Below are 20,223 nucleotides of genomic sequence, written 5' to 3'. Positions count from 1 at the left end.
ACACTCAATCGTCCCTCGCACCATTCGCTAGGAGGTCTCCAGATGACAAGTCATCCAAAGACATCCCTTCTGAGGGGGAAATTCCATTTTACCTATGTATTACAAGTAAGAATGTATTACTATCTTCAACTTCAATAACCATTTTACCTATGTATTACAAGTAAGAATGTATTACTATCTTCAACTTCAATAACGCCAGCCTAGTTAGCTTAGTTGGTAGTGCGTCTGCTTTGTAAGTGCTAGGCCGCGGGTTCGATTCCCGCCCGGGGCGAATTTTATCCTGATGGGATAAAACAAACCATGTCCTTCTCCAAGATGACCGATTACAGTTCGACCAAATCCAACGATCCACGGGACAAGTAAGTTTTCTGTTACGCTTTACAATAACTCTGAATATTCTTAATCATCACGAGAGTTTTATTTGCAGACTGAATCACACAGTATATTCTCTTTCTCAAAATCACTTTGTCGAGTTTCTTCGTCTTGAGCTATCAGATAAAAATTGGTCTATGAAAAATGGACAACTGGATACTAGCAACTAGCCAGTACTAATTGAATTCAGAAGATAAAATTGGTTTTCAAGTTGAGCTAAAATGGCTTGAGAAATTTTTTTTTGTCAGCATCTAACTGGGCCAGATGCTTTGAAAGATGACGTTTCTTCGATAGTTTTAGGTCTTCCAAGTAACTGAACTGACAGAAATTTGGTAAAACAGACAGGAAGAACCTGACCTTTGTATACTGTGTGATTCAGTTAGCAATATTGTTTTCACTTATCTTTCAAGCTTTCTATCACGTTTTTGAGTGCACTCCCATTTGAGACTTTTTCAGCACTTTTTCTCCACTTTCAAAGCTGAGTGAATTTTATTTACTGAACTGACAGAAATTTGGTAAAACAGACAGGAAGAACCTGACCTTTGTATACTGTGTGATTCAGTTAGCAATATTGTTTTCACTTGTCTTTCAAGCTTTCTATCACGTTTTTGAGTGCACTCCCATTTGAGACTTTTTCAGCACTTTTTCTCCACTTTTAAAGCTGAGTGAATTTTATTTTTCCTCAAAGAAAAATGGAATTTTCTTTTTGTTTTGCGTTTCCAACTGAGCTAGGGTAAGTGTACCATTTATTCGCCCACCTAAAAAACGTACCATTTATTGGCCCACCTGTACCATACGCCACATAAGTCTGAACTGGACGAACTTTTTCAAGATCCAATTTCATCACAAGAAAGGGCTTAAAGACTGCTATCGAACCAGTGCTATTCAAAAATTGTATTCATAAAAACAAAAATTAGAAAAATAAATGTGGGCAGGTGGGCCAATAAATGGTACGTTTTTTAGGTGGGCGAATAAATGGTACACTTACCCTATAACACTTTTTTTATGGGGTTTATATTTCATATTGGTCATTTTATATGAATAAAACTGTATTGTTACTATTAATTTAGATTAGGATTTGTATTTTTCAAATCCTTGTCACACATAACGTGGTAAGACTGTAACAATACATTTTGTGTTTGGAACATCATTAAATTTTCGCCTAATGAAAATAGGCTTTTGTCTAATAGAAAGTTAGGAACCAAAGGACGATATGTGACTTGGTCCTTGGGTTTCGCTCCATACATTTTGGAGAACAAGGGTCGTCTTATAACTTGAGATTTGACTTTGAATTTCCTTGTAGCATGTACACTACTCTTCACTTTTCATATTCAAAGCCTATTTGCATTGCCATCTTTGCAAAAGGGTTTGTTCACATATTACATTTGGATCACAAATTATTGTAATTTAATAAGTCCTCATTTGTACTCTTGGATGGGTCCTCCCTTCAATAAATAGGTGGCCCTAGTGTCCACCTGTTATTTATTGAAGATCACCATTGACTTCATCCCAAATTTCTAATTTCACTTTGGCTATTGTAATTTAATAAGTCCTCATTTGTACTCTTGGATGGGTCCTCCCTTCAATAAATAGGTGGCCCTAGTGTCCACCTGTTATTTATCGAAGATCACCATTGACTTCATCCCAAATTTCTAATTTCACTTTGGTGTGAACAAACCCTACCCTGTGTGTTTTCAAGCGGCTATATTTCACCAGTTGATTTGCACCCCGCACTAACGTTTTTTCACTCATTTTGTTGCACCTTTTGTTTTTTTCCTTAAGAATTTTTCAAATGCTGTTGGCGACCCTCTCAAGGTAATTTTGTTTACAGTTTTCCTTAGATTTTTTTGGCTTTGTGAGCTCGATAGGTTCTCTAGCTATTTATGTAAATAACCTGTGACAGATTACTCAAAATGTAGATTTCAGAAAGCTTAAAATGCAATTCCCAATCTTTTTTATCTTTTTGCAAAAGATATTTTCTGTTATATAATTTTTGATTCGACAAAGAACCTATCTCTCACAAGCATTAGATCCTAGTTTGCTATATTTCCAATCTCGTATTCTAAATTTCTAAATTCAAGCCACCCATGTGAGGGTGGCCACCGCTTGAGTCATCGCAAGTGGTTCGCCCCACATTCCGTGGAAAATCATCAGGAGTAATTGAACGAATCACCGTAAGTAGCTCAAAATAATGGCCTATGAGTTCCTTGAGTTTATACTATAGTCTCAATCTAGCCCGAAATCTTTGGTGTTGATCAAAAATTGGAGATATCGTTTGGGAGTTATGAAAAAAAAAAAAAATCTTTGAAAAACCTCCAAAGGTCCCATCGGGTCCAAAAATCTAAGGAAAAGTTTTATTTAATGTGTTTTGGTTCGAGAGTTTTGGTGAATCCAACAAACTGACAGAAAAAAAGTCAAGTTAAACCCGGATTTTCTGATTTTTCATCATCATTACTTGGTCTTGACCAAGTCCCAGGGGGACATTGAAAGGATATTTTTTTCTCAAGCGTCCCGTCCCGTCACATTGGTAAATCAGTTTAATAAGTATTTATCATATATTTTACTTTTTTTTCTCGCAGCAAGGAGTTTGTGGCCCGGTTTGGTCTGACCATTGTGTTCATAGCGACCAGGTCAGGACTGACCAGGTGGAAGGAGAATGATGCCCTCAAATTGAACGAATCACCGTAAGTAGCTCAAAATAATGACCTATGAGTGCCTTGAGTTTATACTATAGTCTCAATCTAGCCCGAAATCTTTGGTGTTGATCAAAAATTGGACATATCGTTTGGGAGTTATGAAAAAAAAAAAAAATCTTTGAAAAACCTCCAAAGGCCCCATCGGGTCCAAAAATCTAAGGAAAAGTTTTATTTAATGTGTTTGGTTCGAGAGTTTTGGTAAATCCAACAAACTGACAGAAAAAAAGTCAAGTTAAACCTTGGAACTGTGAAATTGGTTATCTCTTTTGTTATTCGTAATATATTCGTGTACGTTGTCTTGAAATAGCGTGGAAAATCAAGCAAAACTAACGACTTATGAACTTCTCTGTTCACTAAACTATTGGAACTGATTGTCAATTTGTTGGCTGTTCATTAGTTTGAGGATTGAATTTTAGCAGAATCCTAATCAAAGGCATGTAATTATGTTCAACTTCGAAAGTCTGAACCTTGTAATGAAGCCTGATGCTTCACTATGTTCATCTCTGAACATTTTGATGAAACCTGAAACTTCACTTTGCTTGTTAATTTTGAAGAACTCCGCTATTTGGTTAGTTTATACTCAAGACAACGTTCATAAGATAGGATGTTATAGCCTACTTACTTCAATAGCTCTTTACTTTTCAACTCGAAAGAGACTTACGCTTTTGAGTTTGACAGATAGAAGGTACGTATGGAAACTGGCTAATCCTTATCTTCAAATCCGATATGGCTCACAGAGCCATTTGACAATTTCGAACTTCTCTTTTATGGCAGAATAACTAGTGGTTTCAGAAATTATCAAATTATACTTTCTGAGAGAATAACTAGTGGTTTCAGAAATTATCAAATTATAGTTTCTGATAGAATAACTAGTGGTTTCAGAAATTATCAAATTATACTTTCTGAGAGAATAACTAGTGGTTTCAGAAATTATGACATTATACTTTCTGAGAGAATAACTAGTGGTTTCAGAAATTATCAAATTATACTTTCTGAGAGAATAACTAGTGGTTTCAGAAATTATCAAATTATACTTTCTGAGAGAATAACTAGTGGTTTCAGAAATTATCAAATTATACTTTCTGAGAGAATAACTAGTGGTTTCAGAAATTATCAAATTATACTTTCTGAGAGAATAACTAGTGGTTTCAGAAATTATCAAATTATACTTTCTGAGAGAATAACTAGTGGTTTCAGAAATTATCAAATTATACTTTCTGAGAGAATAACTAGTGGTTTCAGAAATTATCAAATTATACTTTCTGAGAGAATAACTAGTGGTTTCAGAAATTATCAAATTATACTTTCTGAGAGAATAACTAGTGGTTTCAGAAATTATCAAATTATACTTTCTGAGAGAATAACTAGTGGTTTCAGAAATTATCAAATTATACTTTCTGAGAGAATAACTAGTGGTTTCAGAAATTATCAAATTATACTTTCTGAGAGAATAACTAGTGGTTTCAGAAATTATCAAATTATACTTTCTGAGAGAATAACTAGTGGTTTCAGAAATTATCAAATTATACTTTCTGAGAGAATAACTAGTGGTTTCAGAAATTATCAAATTATACTTTCTGAGAGAATAACTAGTGGTTTCAGAAATTATCAAATTATACTTTCTGAGAGAATAACTAGTGGTTTCAGAAATTATCAAATTATACTTTCTGAGAGAATAACTAGTGGTTTCAGAAATTATCAAATTATACTTTCTGAGAGAATAACTAGTGGTTTCAGAAATTATCAAATTATACTTTCTGAGAGAATAACTAGTGGTTTCAGAAATTATCAAATTATACTTTCTGAGAGAATAACTAGTGGTTTCAGAAATTATCAAATTATACTTTCTGAGAGAATAACTAGTGGTTTCAGAAATTATCAAATTATACTTTCTGAGAGAATAACTAGTGGTTTCAGAAATTATCAAATTATACTTTCTGAGAGAATAACTAGTGGTTTCAGAAATTATCAAATTATACTTTCTGAGAGAATAACTAGTGGTTTCAGAAATTATCAAATTATACTTTCTGAGAGAATAACTAGTGGTTTCAGAAATTATCAAATTATACTTTCTGAGAGAATAACTAGTGGTTTCAGAAATTATCAAATTATACTTTCTGAGAGAATAACTAGTGGTTTCAGAAATTATCAAATTATACTTTCTGAGAGAATAACTAGTGGTTTCAGAAATTATCAAATTATACTTTCTGAGAGAATAACTAGTGGTTTCAGAATGTTGTTGTAGCGGCTTTAGCTTTCGCCGAATGGCGATAGCAGAATAAAGAAAAGATGTCTTTTTGTATCTGCTATACACCGGGGTGATGGTCTCTAGCTCTAGCCATGTTAAATTGGCTGGCTCGTCCTGAGCCGCAGTCAACCATCGTGAGGACTTGTGCTTGGTCTTTAAAAGCAGAGAGAACCCTTTGAGGAACTGCCAGCTTGCTAGGCTGGTTAGGGTTAGAATAACTAGTGATTTTAAGGAACTGTAGAACTCCCCAAGGTTCGGTCGGGCCCAAGTTTAATGAGAAATTTTCTTTTGTGGAACAAATTGAAAGATATGATGCTGGAACAAATAAAGAACTTAGCATTTTTTTCCCCCTGATTATGTACATTAGGTACCTACTTCCTAATATAGGGGTAGGATAAGGAAAGTAAAAATCATCGAATTAAAATTTAAAACTCACTTTGTTAATTTCAATTTCATTTCTCCCTTCGTTTTCAGATTTGCTTCATCAGCACTGGACCGTTCATCCAGAATGGTAAGTCAACGGGGAAAATATTTGCATTATTCCCACTCAAATGCTGGATAATGTTAGAATATGCTGGCATTATTGATGGGCATTAAAAAAAAAGACTTTTGTAAACCACAAATTCTTGATTGCAGCTGTTTCTGCAAAAACTTCATTTCTCATTCTTTACAACCATCATTTCTCAATTCACAGGTTTTACTACAAGTACTTTTTTTTTTTTTTTTTCCTTTAAAGCGCTTTAACACTACGTACAGTAGGTCGTTCGCGCTACAAGTACTTTACAACTAACCAGAAATTCTTGATTGCAGCTGTTTCTGCAAAAACTTCATTTCTCATTCTTTACAACCATCATTTCTCAATTCACAGGTTTTACTGCAAATACAATTTCGACACGGGTCAGTACAGGTTTGACAAGGCAGAACAGGAGGTGATTCATTTCGTATCCAAAGCCATGAACTCTAGCTGGAAGTGGCCACCTAAGATGAGCATACCTCCGGAAAAACGATGTAAGTATACCTGCGCTTTTTTTTCATTGCCTTATCCTGAATTTCTTTTTCGCTGTCTAATCAAAATAATTATGTGTTTCTTCGAACAGGTTCCTTTTCAGTTTTCTTCATATTGTATGCTGGGTGTTTTAAAAAAACTTCTTATCCAAAGCCATGAACTCTAGCTGGAAGTGGCCACCTAAGATGAGCATACCTCCGGAAAAACGATGTAAGTATACCTGCGCTTTTTTTTATTGCCTTATCCTGAATTTCTTTTTCGCTGTCTAATCAGAATAATTATGAGTTTCTTCGAACAGGTTCCTTTTCAGTTTTCTTCATATTGTATGCTGGGTGTTTTAAAAAAAACTTTTTATTTAAACACCCTGTATGTACATTTTTGACAACAATACCTAATAATTATAATCTTCATATTTCATAACTTTATTACACATAATAATCAAATGTTATTCTGAGACAAGGTTAAATTACAATCACTAATGTGAAAATCATAAATAAGGGTATCAAGGTATCAGCACTGATGCTTACGGCAGTCACAATTTCAGACTAAAGATCATGGAATTTAATTGTTCTTGTAATTAGTTAATTATTTACGTTTCAACGGGTAATACCCATTATACATTTTTGCCTCCACCCAAATCTCATTTCTAACATCTATTTCGTATCTATTTCACTCCCCCAATGTCTCTCTATCTCGCGGGCAGCGAATAATAATGACAAAAACGCGTTGTACGCTACCAAGTACGAAATGTACGATAACAGTTCGTACTATTGTGAGTACATTGTACCATGTGTCATGCCAAGACATGCCATATAGGCTTGATCTAATGCACTGTTTGAGACACCAGCACCAAGCACTCTTCAAACTTTTAGCATGAGCCTTTTTCAGCCTCTTTTTCTTACCATTTCATATTTTTTTAGGATCCTAGGAAGAGTAACCCAACGTGTGAAATTGGTTATCTCTTTTGTTATTCGTAATATATTCGTGTACGTTGTCTTGAAATAGCGTGGAAAATCAAGCAAAACTAACGACTTATGAACTTCTCTGTTCACTAAACTATTGGAACTGATTGTCAATTTGTTGGCTGTTCATTAGTTTGAGGATTGAATTTTAGCAGAATCCTAATCAAAGGCATGTAATTATGTTCAACTTCGAAGCTAGGCCGCGGGTTCGATTCCCGCCCGGGGCGAATTTTATCCTGATGGGATAAAGTTTGTTCTCGAAACGGCTGGCTTTCTCCTATCCTGTCTTCCTTCTCTCTTCGATTTTGGGACGATAAGACCATAGCAGTTACAATTCCCTCTGTACCATTTCCCTCTGTACCATTTTTCAACTTCAATAACCATTTTCAGCGTCGTGTATCAAGAGGTATCAGAGCTTACTACTACAAGGGTCTTCACACAGAGAATACTCCATCTCCATTCAGTGTAGTACTGGCCATACCCCAGCCCTTGGGTAGAGCCCGAGTAACACAGCAAGAGGAAATAGCGCTGCTCCGGAAAAAGGTCTCCGTGCATGGTAAGAATACAACAAAAATCTCCACTAGTGCCTTCTATCTATCAAAATTTTCAACATTCATTTCTTTAGCAATGTATTCCTTCAATATTCTGTCAAACCTTTTCAACCAAAAAATTAAGATTCAAAGTGATTTTTGTTTCATTTTCGAGACTTAGGTATTAGGTAGTCGATTAGTGTTTTAGTGCCAAAGAATCCACAATCTATTCCTAAACCATCTCTCAGTGACTAGAACAATTTAGTAACCATTTCAACTCCACCATCTACATATGTAGTTTAGGTACCTTTGAAATGTAATTCAAAAGGCCATTCTAGTTAAGTTAATCCTTACCTAAAAAGTTACAATACTTTTTCCTTGCCTACAGCTTTTGAAGAAGCTTTAAAAGTTCGTCATACTAATGAAAGTATATGTAAAATCCTAATATTATAGTAAATATATATACCAAGCCTGGCATTTCACTAGTGGAAGGGGGCTAGTGGAAGGGGAAGGCCTTTTTCTTATAGTTGAAGAATTCTAATTTGTAGTGCCCAAAAGGATACTTCCCCGTAGTTGAAAGATCCTAATGTTGTTTTGCCTTCGCTTAATTTTCAGACTATAAAATGTATAATTTTACATGTAAGTAAAACACATCTAATCGAGACTACTAGCATAATAGGTACCTTACACAATCATTAGTAATGTCATTACTAATGATGGAATTCCGGATTTTCTGATTTTTCATCATCATTACTTGGAAAAAATAATGACATTACTAATGATTGTGTAAGGTACCTATTAGAACTTCGATCATTCAATCCAACCCATTTGTCAATCCCATCGTATTATCTTATCCTTATCTGCAATTTCCTTTGTCATTTTCAGCTCGTTTGGTGAGACTAATAACCGTGCTATTGACGAAGTATGGTATCGTAGAGCAGTAGAACAACATTATGTTGATGAGAACAGCTTCGTCTTCTCCGTCCCATTTGAAGGTTCGTTTCGATTCCCAGGCAACCTCAAAGTTATATGACGCTTCACAATTTAAAGTAGTATTTTATTTAACTAAATTCTCTAAATTTGTTTATAAGATTTTACATAGGGAGTCAATATCATTTCTAAATCGAATTGTTAGATATGAAAACCATCTGAACTTTTGTATAAGGGGCAAAACTTTCAACTGTTAAGGTCGTATATGGTTTATTTAAATTGTTAGTTCTATAAAAACAAAAGGAATTTACTGAGGGTTTTATTTCACTTCGCTTGTGATGGGGTTGTCCAACCAGTTCTTCAGTTATGTCTTCACAAGGCTTTCTTTAAAGCGCTGTAGAAAATCTTCATATTTCAGTGCAATAATGGAAAAATTCATGGAATTTTTTTCATTTTAGATTTGTAGTTTGCTTTCCATTTTAGTTTTATAGTTTGCTTCAACTTATTACTCGTTTATCACTTGCACATTACACCTGCACGCATGTATGCACCGAGTTTTCTTTTGCTTCTTGGCTGCCAGTCGTGTTCATTACTGCATTTTCTTTTGCACTTTCTTTGAGGAAATTTGAAGTAAGCATGCTTGAATTCACTTTTTGTTGGTGTTTGGACTATTTGTTGGGTTTCCTCATTGGTATATTAATAATTATAATTATTGTCCTTGAAGATGAAACCTATCGGTAATGATAGTTTGTATCATTACATTATTGACACTTTAAATTGTTAGTTCTATAAAAACAAAAGGAATTTACTGAGGGTTTTATTTCACTTCGCTTGTGATGGGGTTGTCCAACCAGTTCTTTAGTTATGTCCTCACAAGGCTTTCTTTAAAGCGCTGTAGAAAATCTTCATATTTCAGTGCAATAATGGAAAAATTAATGGAATGTTTCTGATTTCAGCTTATGGTTCGGAAATAGACGATACGTTCAGTCTAGATAAGAAACCCAAGGTGACGGCAACTCACGCCATATTTGTCGGCAACGCTGAAAAGAAAGCACCTGTTGCCGTGGTGGGTCTTCAAATGTTGCATTCTGCCCTCCAGAATATATTCGTCAATATTACCAGCACGGTAAGTTGCTTCTGTTTGAAGTACAGTGTAATCTATAGGATTTACCGGCAAATCTCAATATTTTACAGTGAATATTAAAGATTTTTATGCTTTAATTTTTTCATTATATTATTTCAATGTTATGCACCAGTCCCCAAGGGATCACTGAACTTAAGAGATGTTGCGCGTGGTTGATATCTGGATGGATGAATGTTGGGATAATCACGTGCTGTTCGTTTTTAATAAGCTTATGAGATGTTTAGTATGTGTCATTGTGTCAAATTCCATTATACGAATAAAAAAACATTTTGAATATTTTATTCTATTCCAGTCAATTTACAACAAGTCCAAGATTGAGACGTGTAAGTCGGACAATCTGGACTGTTACGTCCTGGATAACAATGGCTATGTTATAGCTTCGGATAAAGAGAAGAAATACGCTACCGGTCTGTTTTTCGGTGCAGTCCATCCGGATGTAATGCGGTCCATGGTAAACGCTAAGATTTACAAGAAGATCACTTACTATGACCATCAGGCGGTTTGTTTCGAGGTGGAAAATCTGCCGGATGATATGAACAGTGGGAGGAGACTGCTAACGGTAAGTCCTTCCCTCCCCGCGTCGTAGCATAAATCCATCATCCTTATTTTCAATGAGGTAGACCCAAGTATACGGAGCTTCATACAGTGATAGTAAACTTGTTTAAGAAATGCAATAAGCAAATGTCTTTTTGATGTTAAACATTTGTTTGTCAAATAACATGAAAACTGGACAAACTTTTTCTGGAATTGTGGTGAAACAAACAAACAGACAAACTAAAGGAAAAATCTTTGAAGTAAAACTTCTTCGTAGAACTCACTTGGTTTAGCTTCAAAAAATAAGAGGCCATTACTTTGCTAACTCGTCATTCCTTTTGGTTGTCGCAGCCTCTGCATCATCTAGCTTGGGTGATCAACTGGAGTGCCATCAATGTCTTCTGGTATTTGGTTCAGCTCAATGTCAACTGGTTTGGAGCGCTGGCGTTCTCTTTCCAAGACCAAGACGGTGAGTATTAGCACTATTAGCCCATCTTTTTACATAAATGGATTAATTTTTCATTCGAGGGAAATCTGGGAAATTTAAATTAAACTGAAAGAAGATTCTTTTACATCTTCGGCCTCTGTCGCTCAGTGAAATTGAGTTTTAATTTTTATCAGCTAAGGTTACCGGCCTAATACGGACTAGAGAGAACGTTCCTGAAACAATGTAGTTCCGGAGTAATTGAGGAATCTAATCAACTAATCATGAAAGCAAAACACGAGTTTTACTTTGAATTTTGAATTTATTTTTCTTTTCCTATGTACGTACTTTCAATTATATTCTTCACATTAAGGAATTTTGGTGTCTTCAATTCTGTAGGAATTTTGATGTCTTCAATTTTGTAGGAATTTTGATGTCTTCAATTTTGTAGAATTTTGATATCTTAATTTTTTTTAGAATTTTGATGTCTTCAATTTTGTAGAATTTTGATGTCTTCATTTTTGGGGAATTTCGATTACTTCAATTTTGTAGACTACTTCAATTTTTTGAAATTTTGATTACTTCAATTTTGTGGAATTTTGATTACTTCAATTTTGTGGAATTTTGATGTCTTCAATTTTATGGAATTTTGATGTCTTCAATTTTGTAGAATTTTGATATAGGTATTCGATTTTGTAGGATTTTGATGTCTTCCATTTCTTAGATTACTTCAATTTTGTAGACTACTTCAATTTTTTGAAATTTTTATTACTTCAATTTTGTGGAATTTTGACTTCAATTTTGTGGAATTTTGACTTCAATTTTGTGGAATTTTGATGTCTTCAATTTTGTAGAATTTTGATGTCTTTGATGTCAAAATTGTAGAATTTTGATGTCTTCAATTTTTTTAGAATTTTCAATTTTGTAGAACTTTGATATCTTCAATTTTGTAGATTACTTCAATTTTGTGAAATTTTGATTATTTCAATTTTGTGGATTACTTCAATTTTGTGAAATTTTGATTACTTCAATTTTGTGGAATTTTGACTTCAATCTTGTGGGATTTTGATGTCTTCAATTTTGTGGAATTTTGACTTCAATTTTGTGGGACTTTGATGTCTTCAGTCTTGTAGAATTTTGATGTCTTCAATTTTGTAGATTACTTCAATTTTGTGGAATTTTGATGTCTTCAATTTCGTAGATTACTTCAATTTTGTGAAATTTTGATTACTTCAATTTTGTGGAATTTTGATTACTTCACTGGACATCAAGACATCAATTTTATAGAATTTTGATTACTTCAATTTTGTAGAATTTCGATGTCTTCAATTTTGTAGAATTTCGATTACTTCACTTGTAGAATTTCGATTTCTTCATCACCGTTTAAAATTTTGCCTTCACCTTTAGAGTAATACTATTGAACAATCTGTGGGTAACATACTTCAAATCAAATAACATTAATCTCTTCTCAATATTCGTTCTTCTTTTACATCCAAGCCTCGGGCCTTTTCTCTTAGGAAAACTTCGTTTCTGTTCCACTACTCGGTCGCTTCGTACGGCAAGCATAGTGTAGAATCCCTCGGTGGTATTCTACCAATGTTCCCCAACCATAGGGGACAAGTACAGTCTGGTTGAACTTCAGTTGTGTCGTAGGGAAATGTAGATTTCAGTTATGTTGCAGGTTCGACTTGTGTTGCAGTTTCGACTTGTGTTGCAATTTGGAGATGAGATTTTCCGACTTTTCGAATTTTCGTTTGTGTGTCGTGATTTTTTCGACTAGATTTTGATGATATTTTTTTTTCTTTATATATTTTTTTTTTTTTTGCTTTGAATTCACGAATTCAATTTAATATAGTGTTTCCTTTATTTTGGTCAGTTAAATTAAAAATTTTGGAGGTAATGGCCGAAAAAATGCATCTGAAACTTTTTTCAAGTTCCAGTTTGGTTACTTCTGGCATCCAGCGATCATCGCACTGACTGTCTTCTGTCTTGCCAGCTTTGATTTTTTCCTCTTTTTTGTGAGACCCTCCTCCCTTGTGAAAAGAGTTTTAGACCCAATGAATACCTGAAGAAATAAAAGCATTACAAGACATTAAATTTATAAGAAATAGAATACGGAAATGGTTGGATGATGTACATAATAAACAAAAGTTGATTAAAATAATTGAATGAAAACATAATAAGTTACTAACATCTATAATATGTAATATCAAAAAATAAATAGTACCTACACCTACAATAAACTACATCCTGGAAGAGAGAACTCAAATATATACACAATTACACACATAGACAAAAGTCAAATTATAGTTTCTGAGAGAATAACTAGTGGTTTCAGAAATTATCAAATTATAGTTTCTGAGAGAATAACTAGTGGTTTCAGAAAAACTAGTGGTTTCAGAAATTATCAAATTATAGTTTCTGAGAGAATAACTAGTGTTTTCAGAAATTATCAAATTATAGTTTCTGAGAGAATAACTAGTGGTTTCAGAAATTATCAAATTATAGTTTCTGAGAGAATAACTATTATTGACACTTGTTGAAATTTCCATGAATGGACTCAGCCAAACAGGTTTGCTTAATCCCAGAATCAAACTTACACCGAGTTTAAACTGATTGTGGCCCTGATAAAAGATATCTATAGTTTTGCGGATAGTATATTCCTGTCAGCCTATCTCTTGGTCCATACGTGTTCTAACCTTATATTTCTTATCTTCTCCTCCTGGGGTGACTCTCAATTGTAATTTTCTCTGTTGGTAAAAATAAAACAAAGTATCTTGTTTAAAAAAAAAAAAAAAAAAAAAATGAGTCCAATTACCCGGTGTTTTTATCATTCTCTAAAAGTCTCTAAACAATCTAAACATATCTTCCTTCTTCTTTCAGATGACGAAGACAAGGACCTGACTGTGGAAGAAGATGATGACATCCTGGTAGAAGATGACATGGAAGATGATGAAGATTATGTCAGCATCAAATCTGAAGCTTACGATGAAATGATGGCGGATGAGCCAGTGCCCTCTAATCCCACCTATACAGGACCTGAAACTACTATGGAACCCACTCCCTCTGAGATGATACGAGATATTATCAAGATAAATAGGTTGGTAGATAAACTTTCAAAAGAAATTACAAATAAATAAATAAGTTAAAATAAAAATGAACTTTCCTCGATTAACGACATATTTGTATTGAAATTTATGATTTGGCTTGGACTTGAATTATCAACCTCTAGATATGAAGTCCGCCAACTAATTTTTGAGCTCTCAAGATAGCTTAGAAAGCCCTCCAGAGCCTCTTCTAATTTGTGTTTCCATTGTTCTTCAGGACTCGTCCTCAGCCGTGTGATAGAGAAGTGGATCTGTATGTCCTCGAACCCAAGACCTTGGTATTGAAAGACACCCAGAGAAGCAGCATGGGGGTACATAAGCATGACTGTAGTAGGTAAGGACTTAAACTTCTTAAATTACTGTTATTCAAGTTTTTTCACCTGATTCAATTTACTTTCCACTATAACTCTTGAACGGCATGGCCGAATTTGATATTTGATGATATTCGGTTCACATGTGCATTATATAGAATTTGGTCTACTTTATGTAGATCTAAGGTTAACTTATAACTTCATCATGATAATTTTTGTTTCAAAAATGTTGAACACAAAGGAAATTGTTTCTTTAGATTTTGGGCCCCATCAAGCTCTTGGCAGATATATGTAGACATATTCTATCATTCAGCTGTATTACCATTCTACCAAGTATTACAATTGTTTCCATTCCAGACCCTATCTACTGGAGCTGATTCCCAACACGAACTTAGTTCTTGTCGTGATCAACAGTCTGTGTTACCCGCGACTCAAAGAACCTTACTTTGACACCTATCCGAAGAAAGTTGGTTATCCTAACGGATCTATGCTGTGCTATAAGGAGAGAAGTGCCGTGAGATTGGTGCGAAGGAGACCGACCCATTGTGTTAAGAGTCATCCGAGTGTGAGTAACAAATGGATGGGTGACTGTCCGTCAGCGTAGTTGATCTTAACTGTTTAAATACCGAGTATTACCAGATTTAGGATTTATTTTCTTCTAGGAAAGTTTGGTATAGGGAACTTAAACAATAGAGGCCAAATCGTCCCCAAATCGAAGAAAGAAGGAGGGTAGGATAGGAGAAAGCTAACCCTTCCGAGGATGAAACTTATGTGTTTAGTATAAAGTTGTCATCCTAGCGCTTACATATCAAACGCGGACTAGGCTGACTGATACCTTCCATATGAGTCGGACAGTGCAGACCAAATAAAAGAAAGGACCTTAACAATAGAAACACAACAACTGTTTTCCCTCTATTTCAGGAGACCAACATCACTCAGCTGTGTGGCAGGGCCGGTACAATGTTGCCAAACTTCATTCTCACTCTCAGCATACTTCTGTTCTCCCTCCTACCTCGTCTGTTGTATTCATGATGCTAAATCTGGCAACCGCGCCATTCATTTCCGCCTATCACAGGGATTCAATATTATGACGTATGAAGAAAGCTCTAGTCTTTTTTTCCGCCGATATAAAATTTTAGCGGCGGAAAAAAGTTGGAGGGGGAAATGTTGCCAGTTGAACAAATGAACACACATGATATCACCAAGAGCACCTTGGCAAATGCGACGTTGCCATTGTTCAAAGTTACAAAACAAAGACAATTGTCCGCTATTTACCATGCTATAAAATATGGATATCTACCGATATTTTAAAAACCTATCTCTAATTTCTGATTGGTTACCAAAGTATCTTTGTTGGTATATTAGGTTTCAAATGGGCCTTGATATGGGCTTATGTGCGGTCACTATATTTATCTGATTGCTAGAAAATGACTTGGGCCGGGGACCACAAACTGACTTTTTTTCCGTTAGGCGCTTTACCTGATGTATTACAACATGTCGTTCGCGCCGAAAGTCACTTTAAAGTCCATTTAAGTCTTAAACTCGATTTATGCAATGTGATTGGCTGAAATTTTTGGAATTGTTTGAAATCAACCAACCAGATTGTATAATCCGAGGTTAATCCAAATACACTCACTTGTAGCCCCGGCCATTGGTAAATTTCCAGCAATTGAATAAACCAATAAGTTTAGGGTAGACAATTAAAAAGGGTTAATTAATTTTTTTTCTTTTTTTTCGAAGCATAGATCCCCGATTACGAGTGCAACGTTTTACCTCTTATTATTATCTTGACCATAACAAAGGGTCTTGGCAGCGCAAGCTGAATCGACCAGGTCATTCATTTATTGGAGTAAAATTTACAAATTAAAATAAAAAGAACAAACAATAATAACCTCTAATTTACCTAATTAATATAGATAAATAATTAATAATTTAGATGTGTGTCGGAGACTATAACATTTAATTAAATTTTTTATATCTTTTCCATTCCAGCCATTAAAAATCTCTCATTGCCTTTATTTCATTTTGTCATATTTTATGTACTTAGTCTACATTCCACTTCAACATTACCAATATTAAACTGTCATTGTTTTTAATAAAATAATAAAAAATTGATTATCCAATATAAATATTTGTGCCTTTTTTCACAATATTGACTAAACTTTTTTACTTTTTGAATTTGAAAGAATTGTTCGAAAGAATTTTATAGATTGCTAAATTTACAAATCTTTATTCTAGATTTCATTCTCTGCTCTAAAATGACCTAAAATGACCTAGATTTCATTCTCTGCTCTAAAATGACCTAAAATGACCTAGATTTCATTCTCTGCTCTAAAATGACCTAAAATGACCTAGATTTCATTCTCTGCTCTAAAATTTTAAATTTTAAAAAAAAAAAAAAAAAAAAGGAAAAAAACCCCAATGAATCATTTTTCATGTTTGAACACGATTGGATACAACCATATTACTGGAATTCTGGAATATTCATTCAGTGATTTATGTACTTTTTGTTACATTTTTTCATGATTACTGAACATTCATACATAATCATGATTACTGTGAACATACATAATTAAAGAGTTTCATTCGAAAAGGACAAAAAGATGAAAATCGAGTTTTGAGTAAAACATCTTCTTTGAAGATTTTGATTTCGAATTTCTATTGAATATTCTGTATTTGTTTAGTTTGAGATAATGGTCAAGTACAATATCATACATATTTCTGGACATGGTCTTCACTCCAGTCAAGTGAAGACCATGTCCAGAAATATGTATTCTGTATTTGAAAGATTTCACAAAAACTCGTGTGTCTTGACTAATAATTATTTATAAGTGAGATATGAAGATAATTATTTTCACAATCGATTCTTAACAACATTCTGCACATTTCTCCATTTAGAAAAGCCGTTTTACCCGAAAAAGTTCTGAGCAGGGCTAGGCCCTTCTTTCATGGAAAGCCTTCAATTTTGCCCCCCCCCCCCATTATTTCGTTTTCATATTATATTTTTAATTCGACATTATTTTTCAGAAGTGTCCACAAAGTGCATCGTTAGTAACATCGCGTTGACCATACATTATATCAGATTTACCAGTTATTATGTAAAAAAAAAAAAAAAAAAAAAAAAAAAAAAGAAAAAAATGTAAATGCAGTTTCTTTGTGTTATTATGTATTTGGTGCTCACTGCAGCATTGTAGGATTTTCCCAATATCTCCATAATCCTAAAATCCAATGTTTACCTACCATGGGAGCTGACTTTATCAGTTATTATCAAAAGACATTTTCAAAGGCGTATTTTCATTTGAATGTGCGTATTATAAATATCGCGTAAAGTGTCAAGACGCTCGCCTAGTAAACATTAGGTCGTGTGTTCTAACCCAAGATTGAGTCATAAATTCCTATCCTATTTATCTGAGATTTTGCCACCTAATAATGGAGCCTCTAAGGGTTGCCTTGTAAGCTCTAGGCCGCGGGTTCGATTCCCGCCCGGGGCGGATTTTATCCTGATGGGATAATGTTCGTTCTCGGAACGGCTGGGTTTCTCCTATCCTGTCTTCCTTCTCTCTTCGATTTCGGGACGATAAGACCAAAGCAGTTACAGTTCCCTCTGTCAAACCTCTTAAAAAAAAAAAAAAAATTACAATATTAATCAATGATTCTGGGTTCGTAACAGAAACTCATTTTACGGATTAATTTCCGATGGGGCAGTTTGAGTTTAAACACCCTGTATAACAGATAGAACGATAGATAGGAATACTCGCATATAAATTTATACAGAACAAAGAGAAGGGTTCTCTGTTCACACACATCCGAGCTTTAGCTACATCCGCTCTGGTCCTCTTCTTGAGTTCTTGCCTTAATGACGCGTTAAACATCTTCCAGGTAGCACTTAAACTCAAGTTTAGACTTTAGTTGTGATTCGGCTTGCAGTGCAGTTGTTTTTAGTGCGGGAAAATCAAGTAAAAAATCAAGCGTAAAATAATTTTAACCCAGCGTTAAATAGAGTATTTCTCTATTTTTATTTCGGCTTTGTATTTTCCTGAATGGCAGTATTTTCCTGAAGATCGAAGATTAGGTAATTGATTTTTTAAAATTATTTTTTACCCTTTTATATTTTTGATGGCATATTCTCTGTGTCAGTGAATTGTTTTTCCTACTGGTATTCACATAGTTTGCATATTCAAAGGTAAGCTAATATTTCGCAAATTAAATGTATAAAAAAATATTTATAAAATATTTCTAAAAAGAAAAACAAATAAATATAGGATTATCTATTTGCTTTATTTACTTTATTTGACAAAAAAAAAAAAAAAAAAAAAAAAAAAAAAAATTTAATATTTTTTTTGTTTTTTTTTTTTTTTTAAAAAAAAAAAAAAAAAAAAAAAAAAAAAAAAAAAACTTGTAAGTATGTACATAGTTAGTACATACATTCTAGAAGCTCTAGGTAGGTTTATAAAGTTACGTTCCATAAAGTTAGTTAAAGTTAGTACCTATGCACTTGGTCATTTCATGGCTAAATGTCAACGCAGCTGACAATTGAACAACAATACCTTAGTGACTAACTATTAGCTTAAGGTACTTACTTATAAAATAAATGTTAATAAACCTATAGGTACAGCCACAATAGACAGGCAAACTCACTACATTATAATAGGACCTATTTACCTGTATGTAGGATACCTACATATCTTAAGTACTTGTTTCATGATATACGAGTAGGTAGGTACTTATTGTTTACATCCAAAGCACGTGGTATTGTTTTCACAATACATTGATGTCAGATCGACAGATATAGATTGGTGATTCAGAGGTTAAGCTCTCGGTTTGACCTTGAAAATCAAAATGTATGGAAGACCAACAACCAATAAGCTCTACTCATTTGAAAGAAAACAATGCCTCAAGGTCAACCAGATTTTCTGCGAAGATTTCAAACAGGGTACTCGTATTTCCATCTATCTTTGAGCAGCCTAGTAGTGAGTTTGGAGGGATGCGCGTCTGCCTCGTAAGCGCTAAAGCGCGGGTTCGATTCACAGAGGTGAAGTTAGTCCTGAACTTTCGATTACAGTTGATTCTATCAAGCCAGCCTAGTTAGCTTGGTTAGTAGCGCGTCTGCATTGCGTTAGGTCGCGGGTTCGATCACCTCCCGGGGCTGATTTTATCCTGAACGGATAAGGTTCGTTCTCGGAACGGCTGGCTTTCTCCTATCCTCTATTTCTTCTCTTTTCGATTTCGGGACGATAAGACGATAAGACCTTAGCAGTTTCAGTTCCCTCTATCAAACCTCTAAGAAGAAGAAAGAGAGTGAGGAGGGAGAGAGAGAGAGAGAGAGAGAGAGAGAGAGAGAGTAATTGAATAGAAAGCAGTTAGGTTGAGTTAGTTGAGTTAATTTCCAATTCCATCAATTTTACTGAAATTTTTTGACTGGGTGTAGGCACCTATTCAATTTTGAGGAACGCGAACGTTTGTGCCCCGGTCTAGTCCGACAAACCCGATGGAACACCCTGTAACATGTAGACTATGTATGCTTGTACCTGATGCTATAGGTAGTTGCTATACCAACTTACATGCAGAATTTCCTATGCTATAATATGCGGGTCTCAGATTGATGTGCAGAATTCTGTTCTAGAAATTCAAATCTGAGAGGAGAGGTTGAGATCATGCTGATGAGTTTGAGTGGTCGTCTATCTTGGCATAATTAGCTCAGAGTCCTACGCTCGAACCCCGCTCATGTGATGAAATAAGTAATTGTAATAATTATGATCTCTGCTTTTGGTTCTTATTATTCCAAGTTTTGACACTATGGCAAATTTGGCACTGATAATTTGCATTAATGAGTTCACAAAGTAGGTATAGAAACATTTACAACCTCTCGGGTAAAATATCTGAAAGGCTCTCTGTGGAAGAATAGATCAGTGGTTGAGTGGAAGTCAATCAAAATCAAATCATGAATTCTTTGTGGCAA

The 20,223-nt window shown here is 34.5% G+C and overlaps 1 protein-coding gene and 2 long non-coding RNA genes across 4 annotated transcripts; 2 read left to right on the top strand and 1 right to left on the bottom strand.

Moving 5' to 3' along the window:
* The first annotated feature begins 297 nt into the window (after positions 1–297).
* On the top strand, positions 298–16,350 carry LOC103515676 (voltage-dependent calcium channel subunit alpha-2/delta-3-like). 2 transcript variants are annotated; one of them, XM_026828286.1, is made up of 11 exons: positions 298–359; positions 2,155–2,187; positions 2,952–3,056; positions 8,700–8,809; positions 9,701–9,870; positions 10,181–10,447; positions 10,774–10,891; positions 13,730–13,946; positions 14,171–14,287; positions 14,622–14,829; positions 15,186–16,350. In XM_026828286.1, the coding sequence occupies exons 1-11, from the start codon at positions 301–303 to the stop codon at positions 15,294–15,296; spliced, it is 1,515 nt and encodes a 504-aa protein (XP_026684087.1). In that variant the 5' UTR covers positions 298–300; the 3' UTR covers positions 15,297–16,350. The 2 variants fall into 2 exon arrangements, with proteins under 2 accessions (XP_026684087.1, XP_008478835.2); XM_008480613.3 differs by lacking the exon at positions 2,155–2,187.
* On the top strand, positions 5,790–7,093 carry LOC113470102. The gene is made up of 3 exons (XR_003393283.1): positions 5,790–5,827; positions 6,185–6,324; positions 7,026–7,093. It is a non-coding gene; the product is annotated as an uncharacterized LOC113470102 (long non-coding RNA).
* On the bottom strand, positions 12,660–18,895 carry LOC113470103. The gene is made up of 2 exons (XR_003393284.1): positions 18,845–18,895; positions 12,660–12,911 (listed from the first exon to the last, which is right to left on the bottom strand). It is a non-coding gene; the product is annotated as an uncharacterized LOC113470103 (long non-coding RNA).
* Between the last annotated feature and the right edge of the window lie 1,328 nt (positions 18,896–20,223).

The sequence above is a fragment of the Diaphorina citri genome, unplaced genomic scaffold (assembly GCF_000475195.1).
Source record: "Diaphorina citri unplaced genomic scaffold, Diaci psyllid genome assembly version 1.1 scaffold1396, whole genome shotgun sequence".
Classification (NCBI taxonomy): domain Eukaryota; kingdom Metazoa; phylum Arthropoda; class Insecta; order Hemiptera; family Psyllidae; genus Diaphorina; species Diaphorina citri.
The sequence above is the reverse complement of the archived record's forward strand: the minus strand, read 5'-3'. Positions and strand labels throughout refer to the sequence as shown.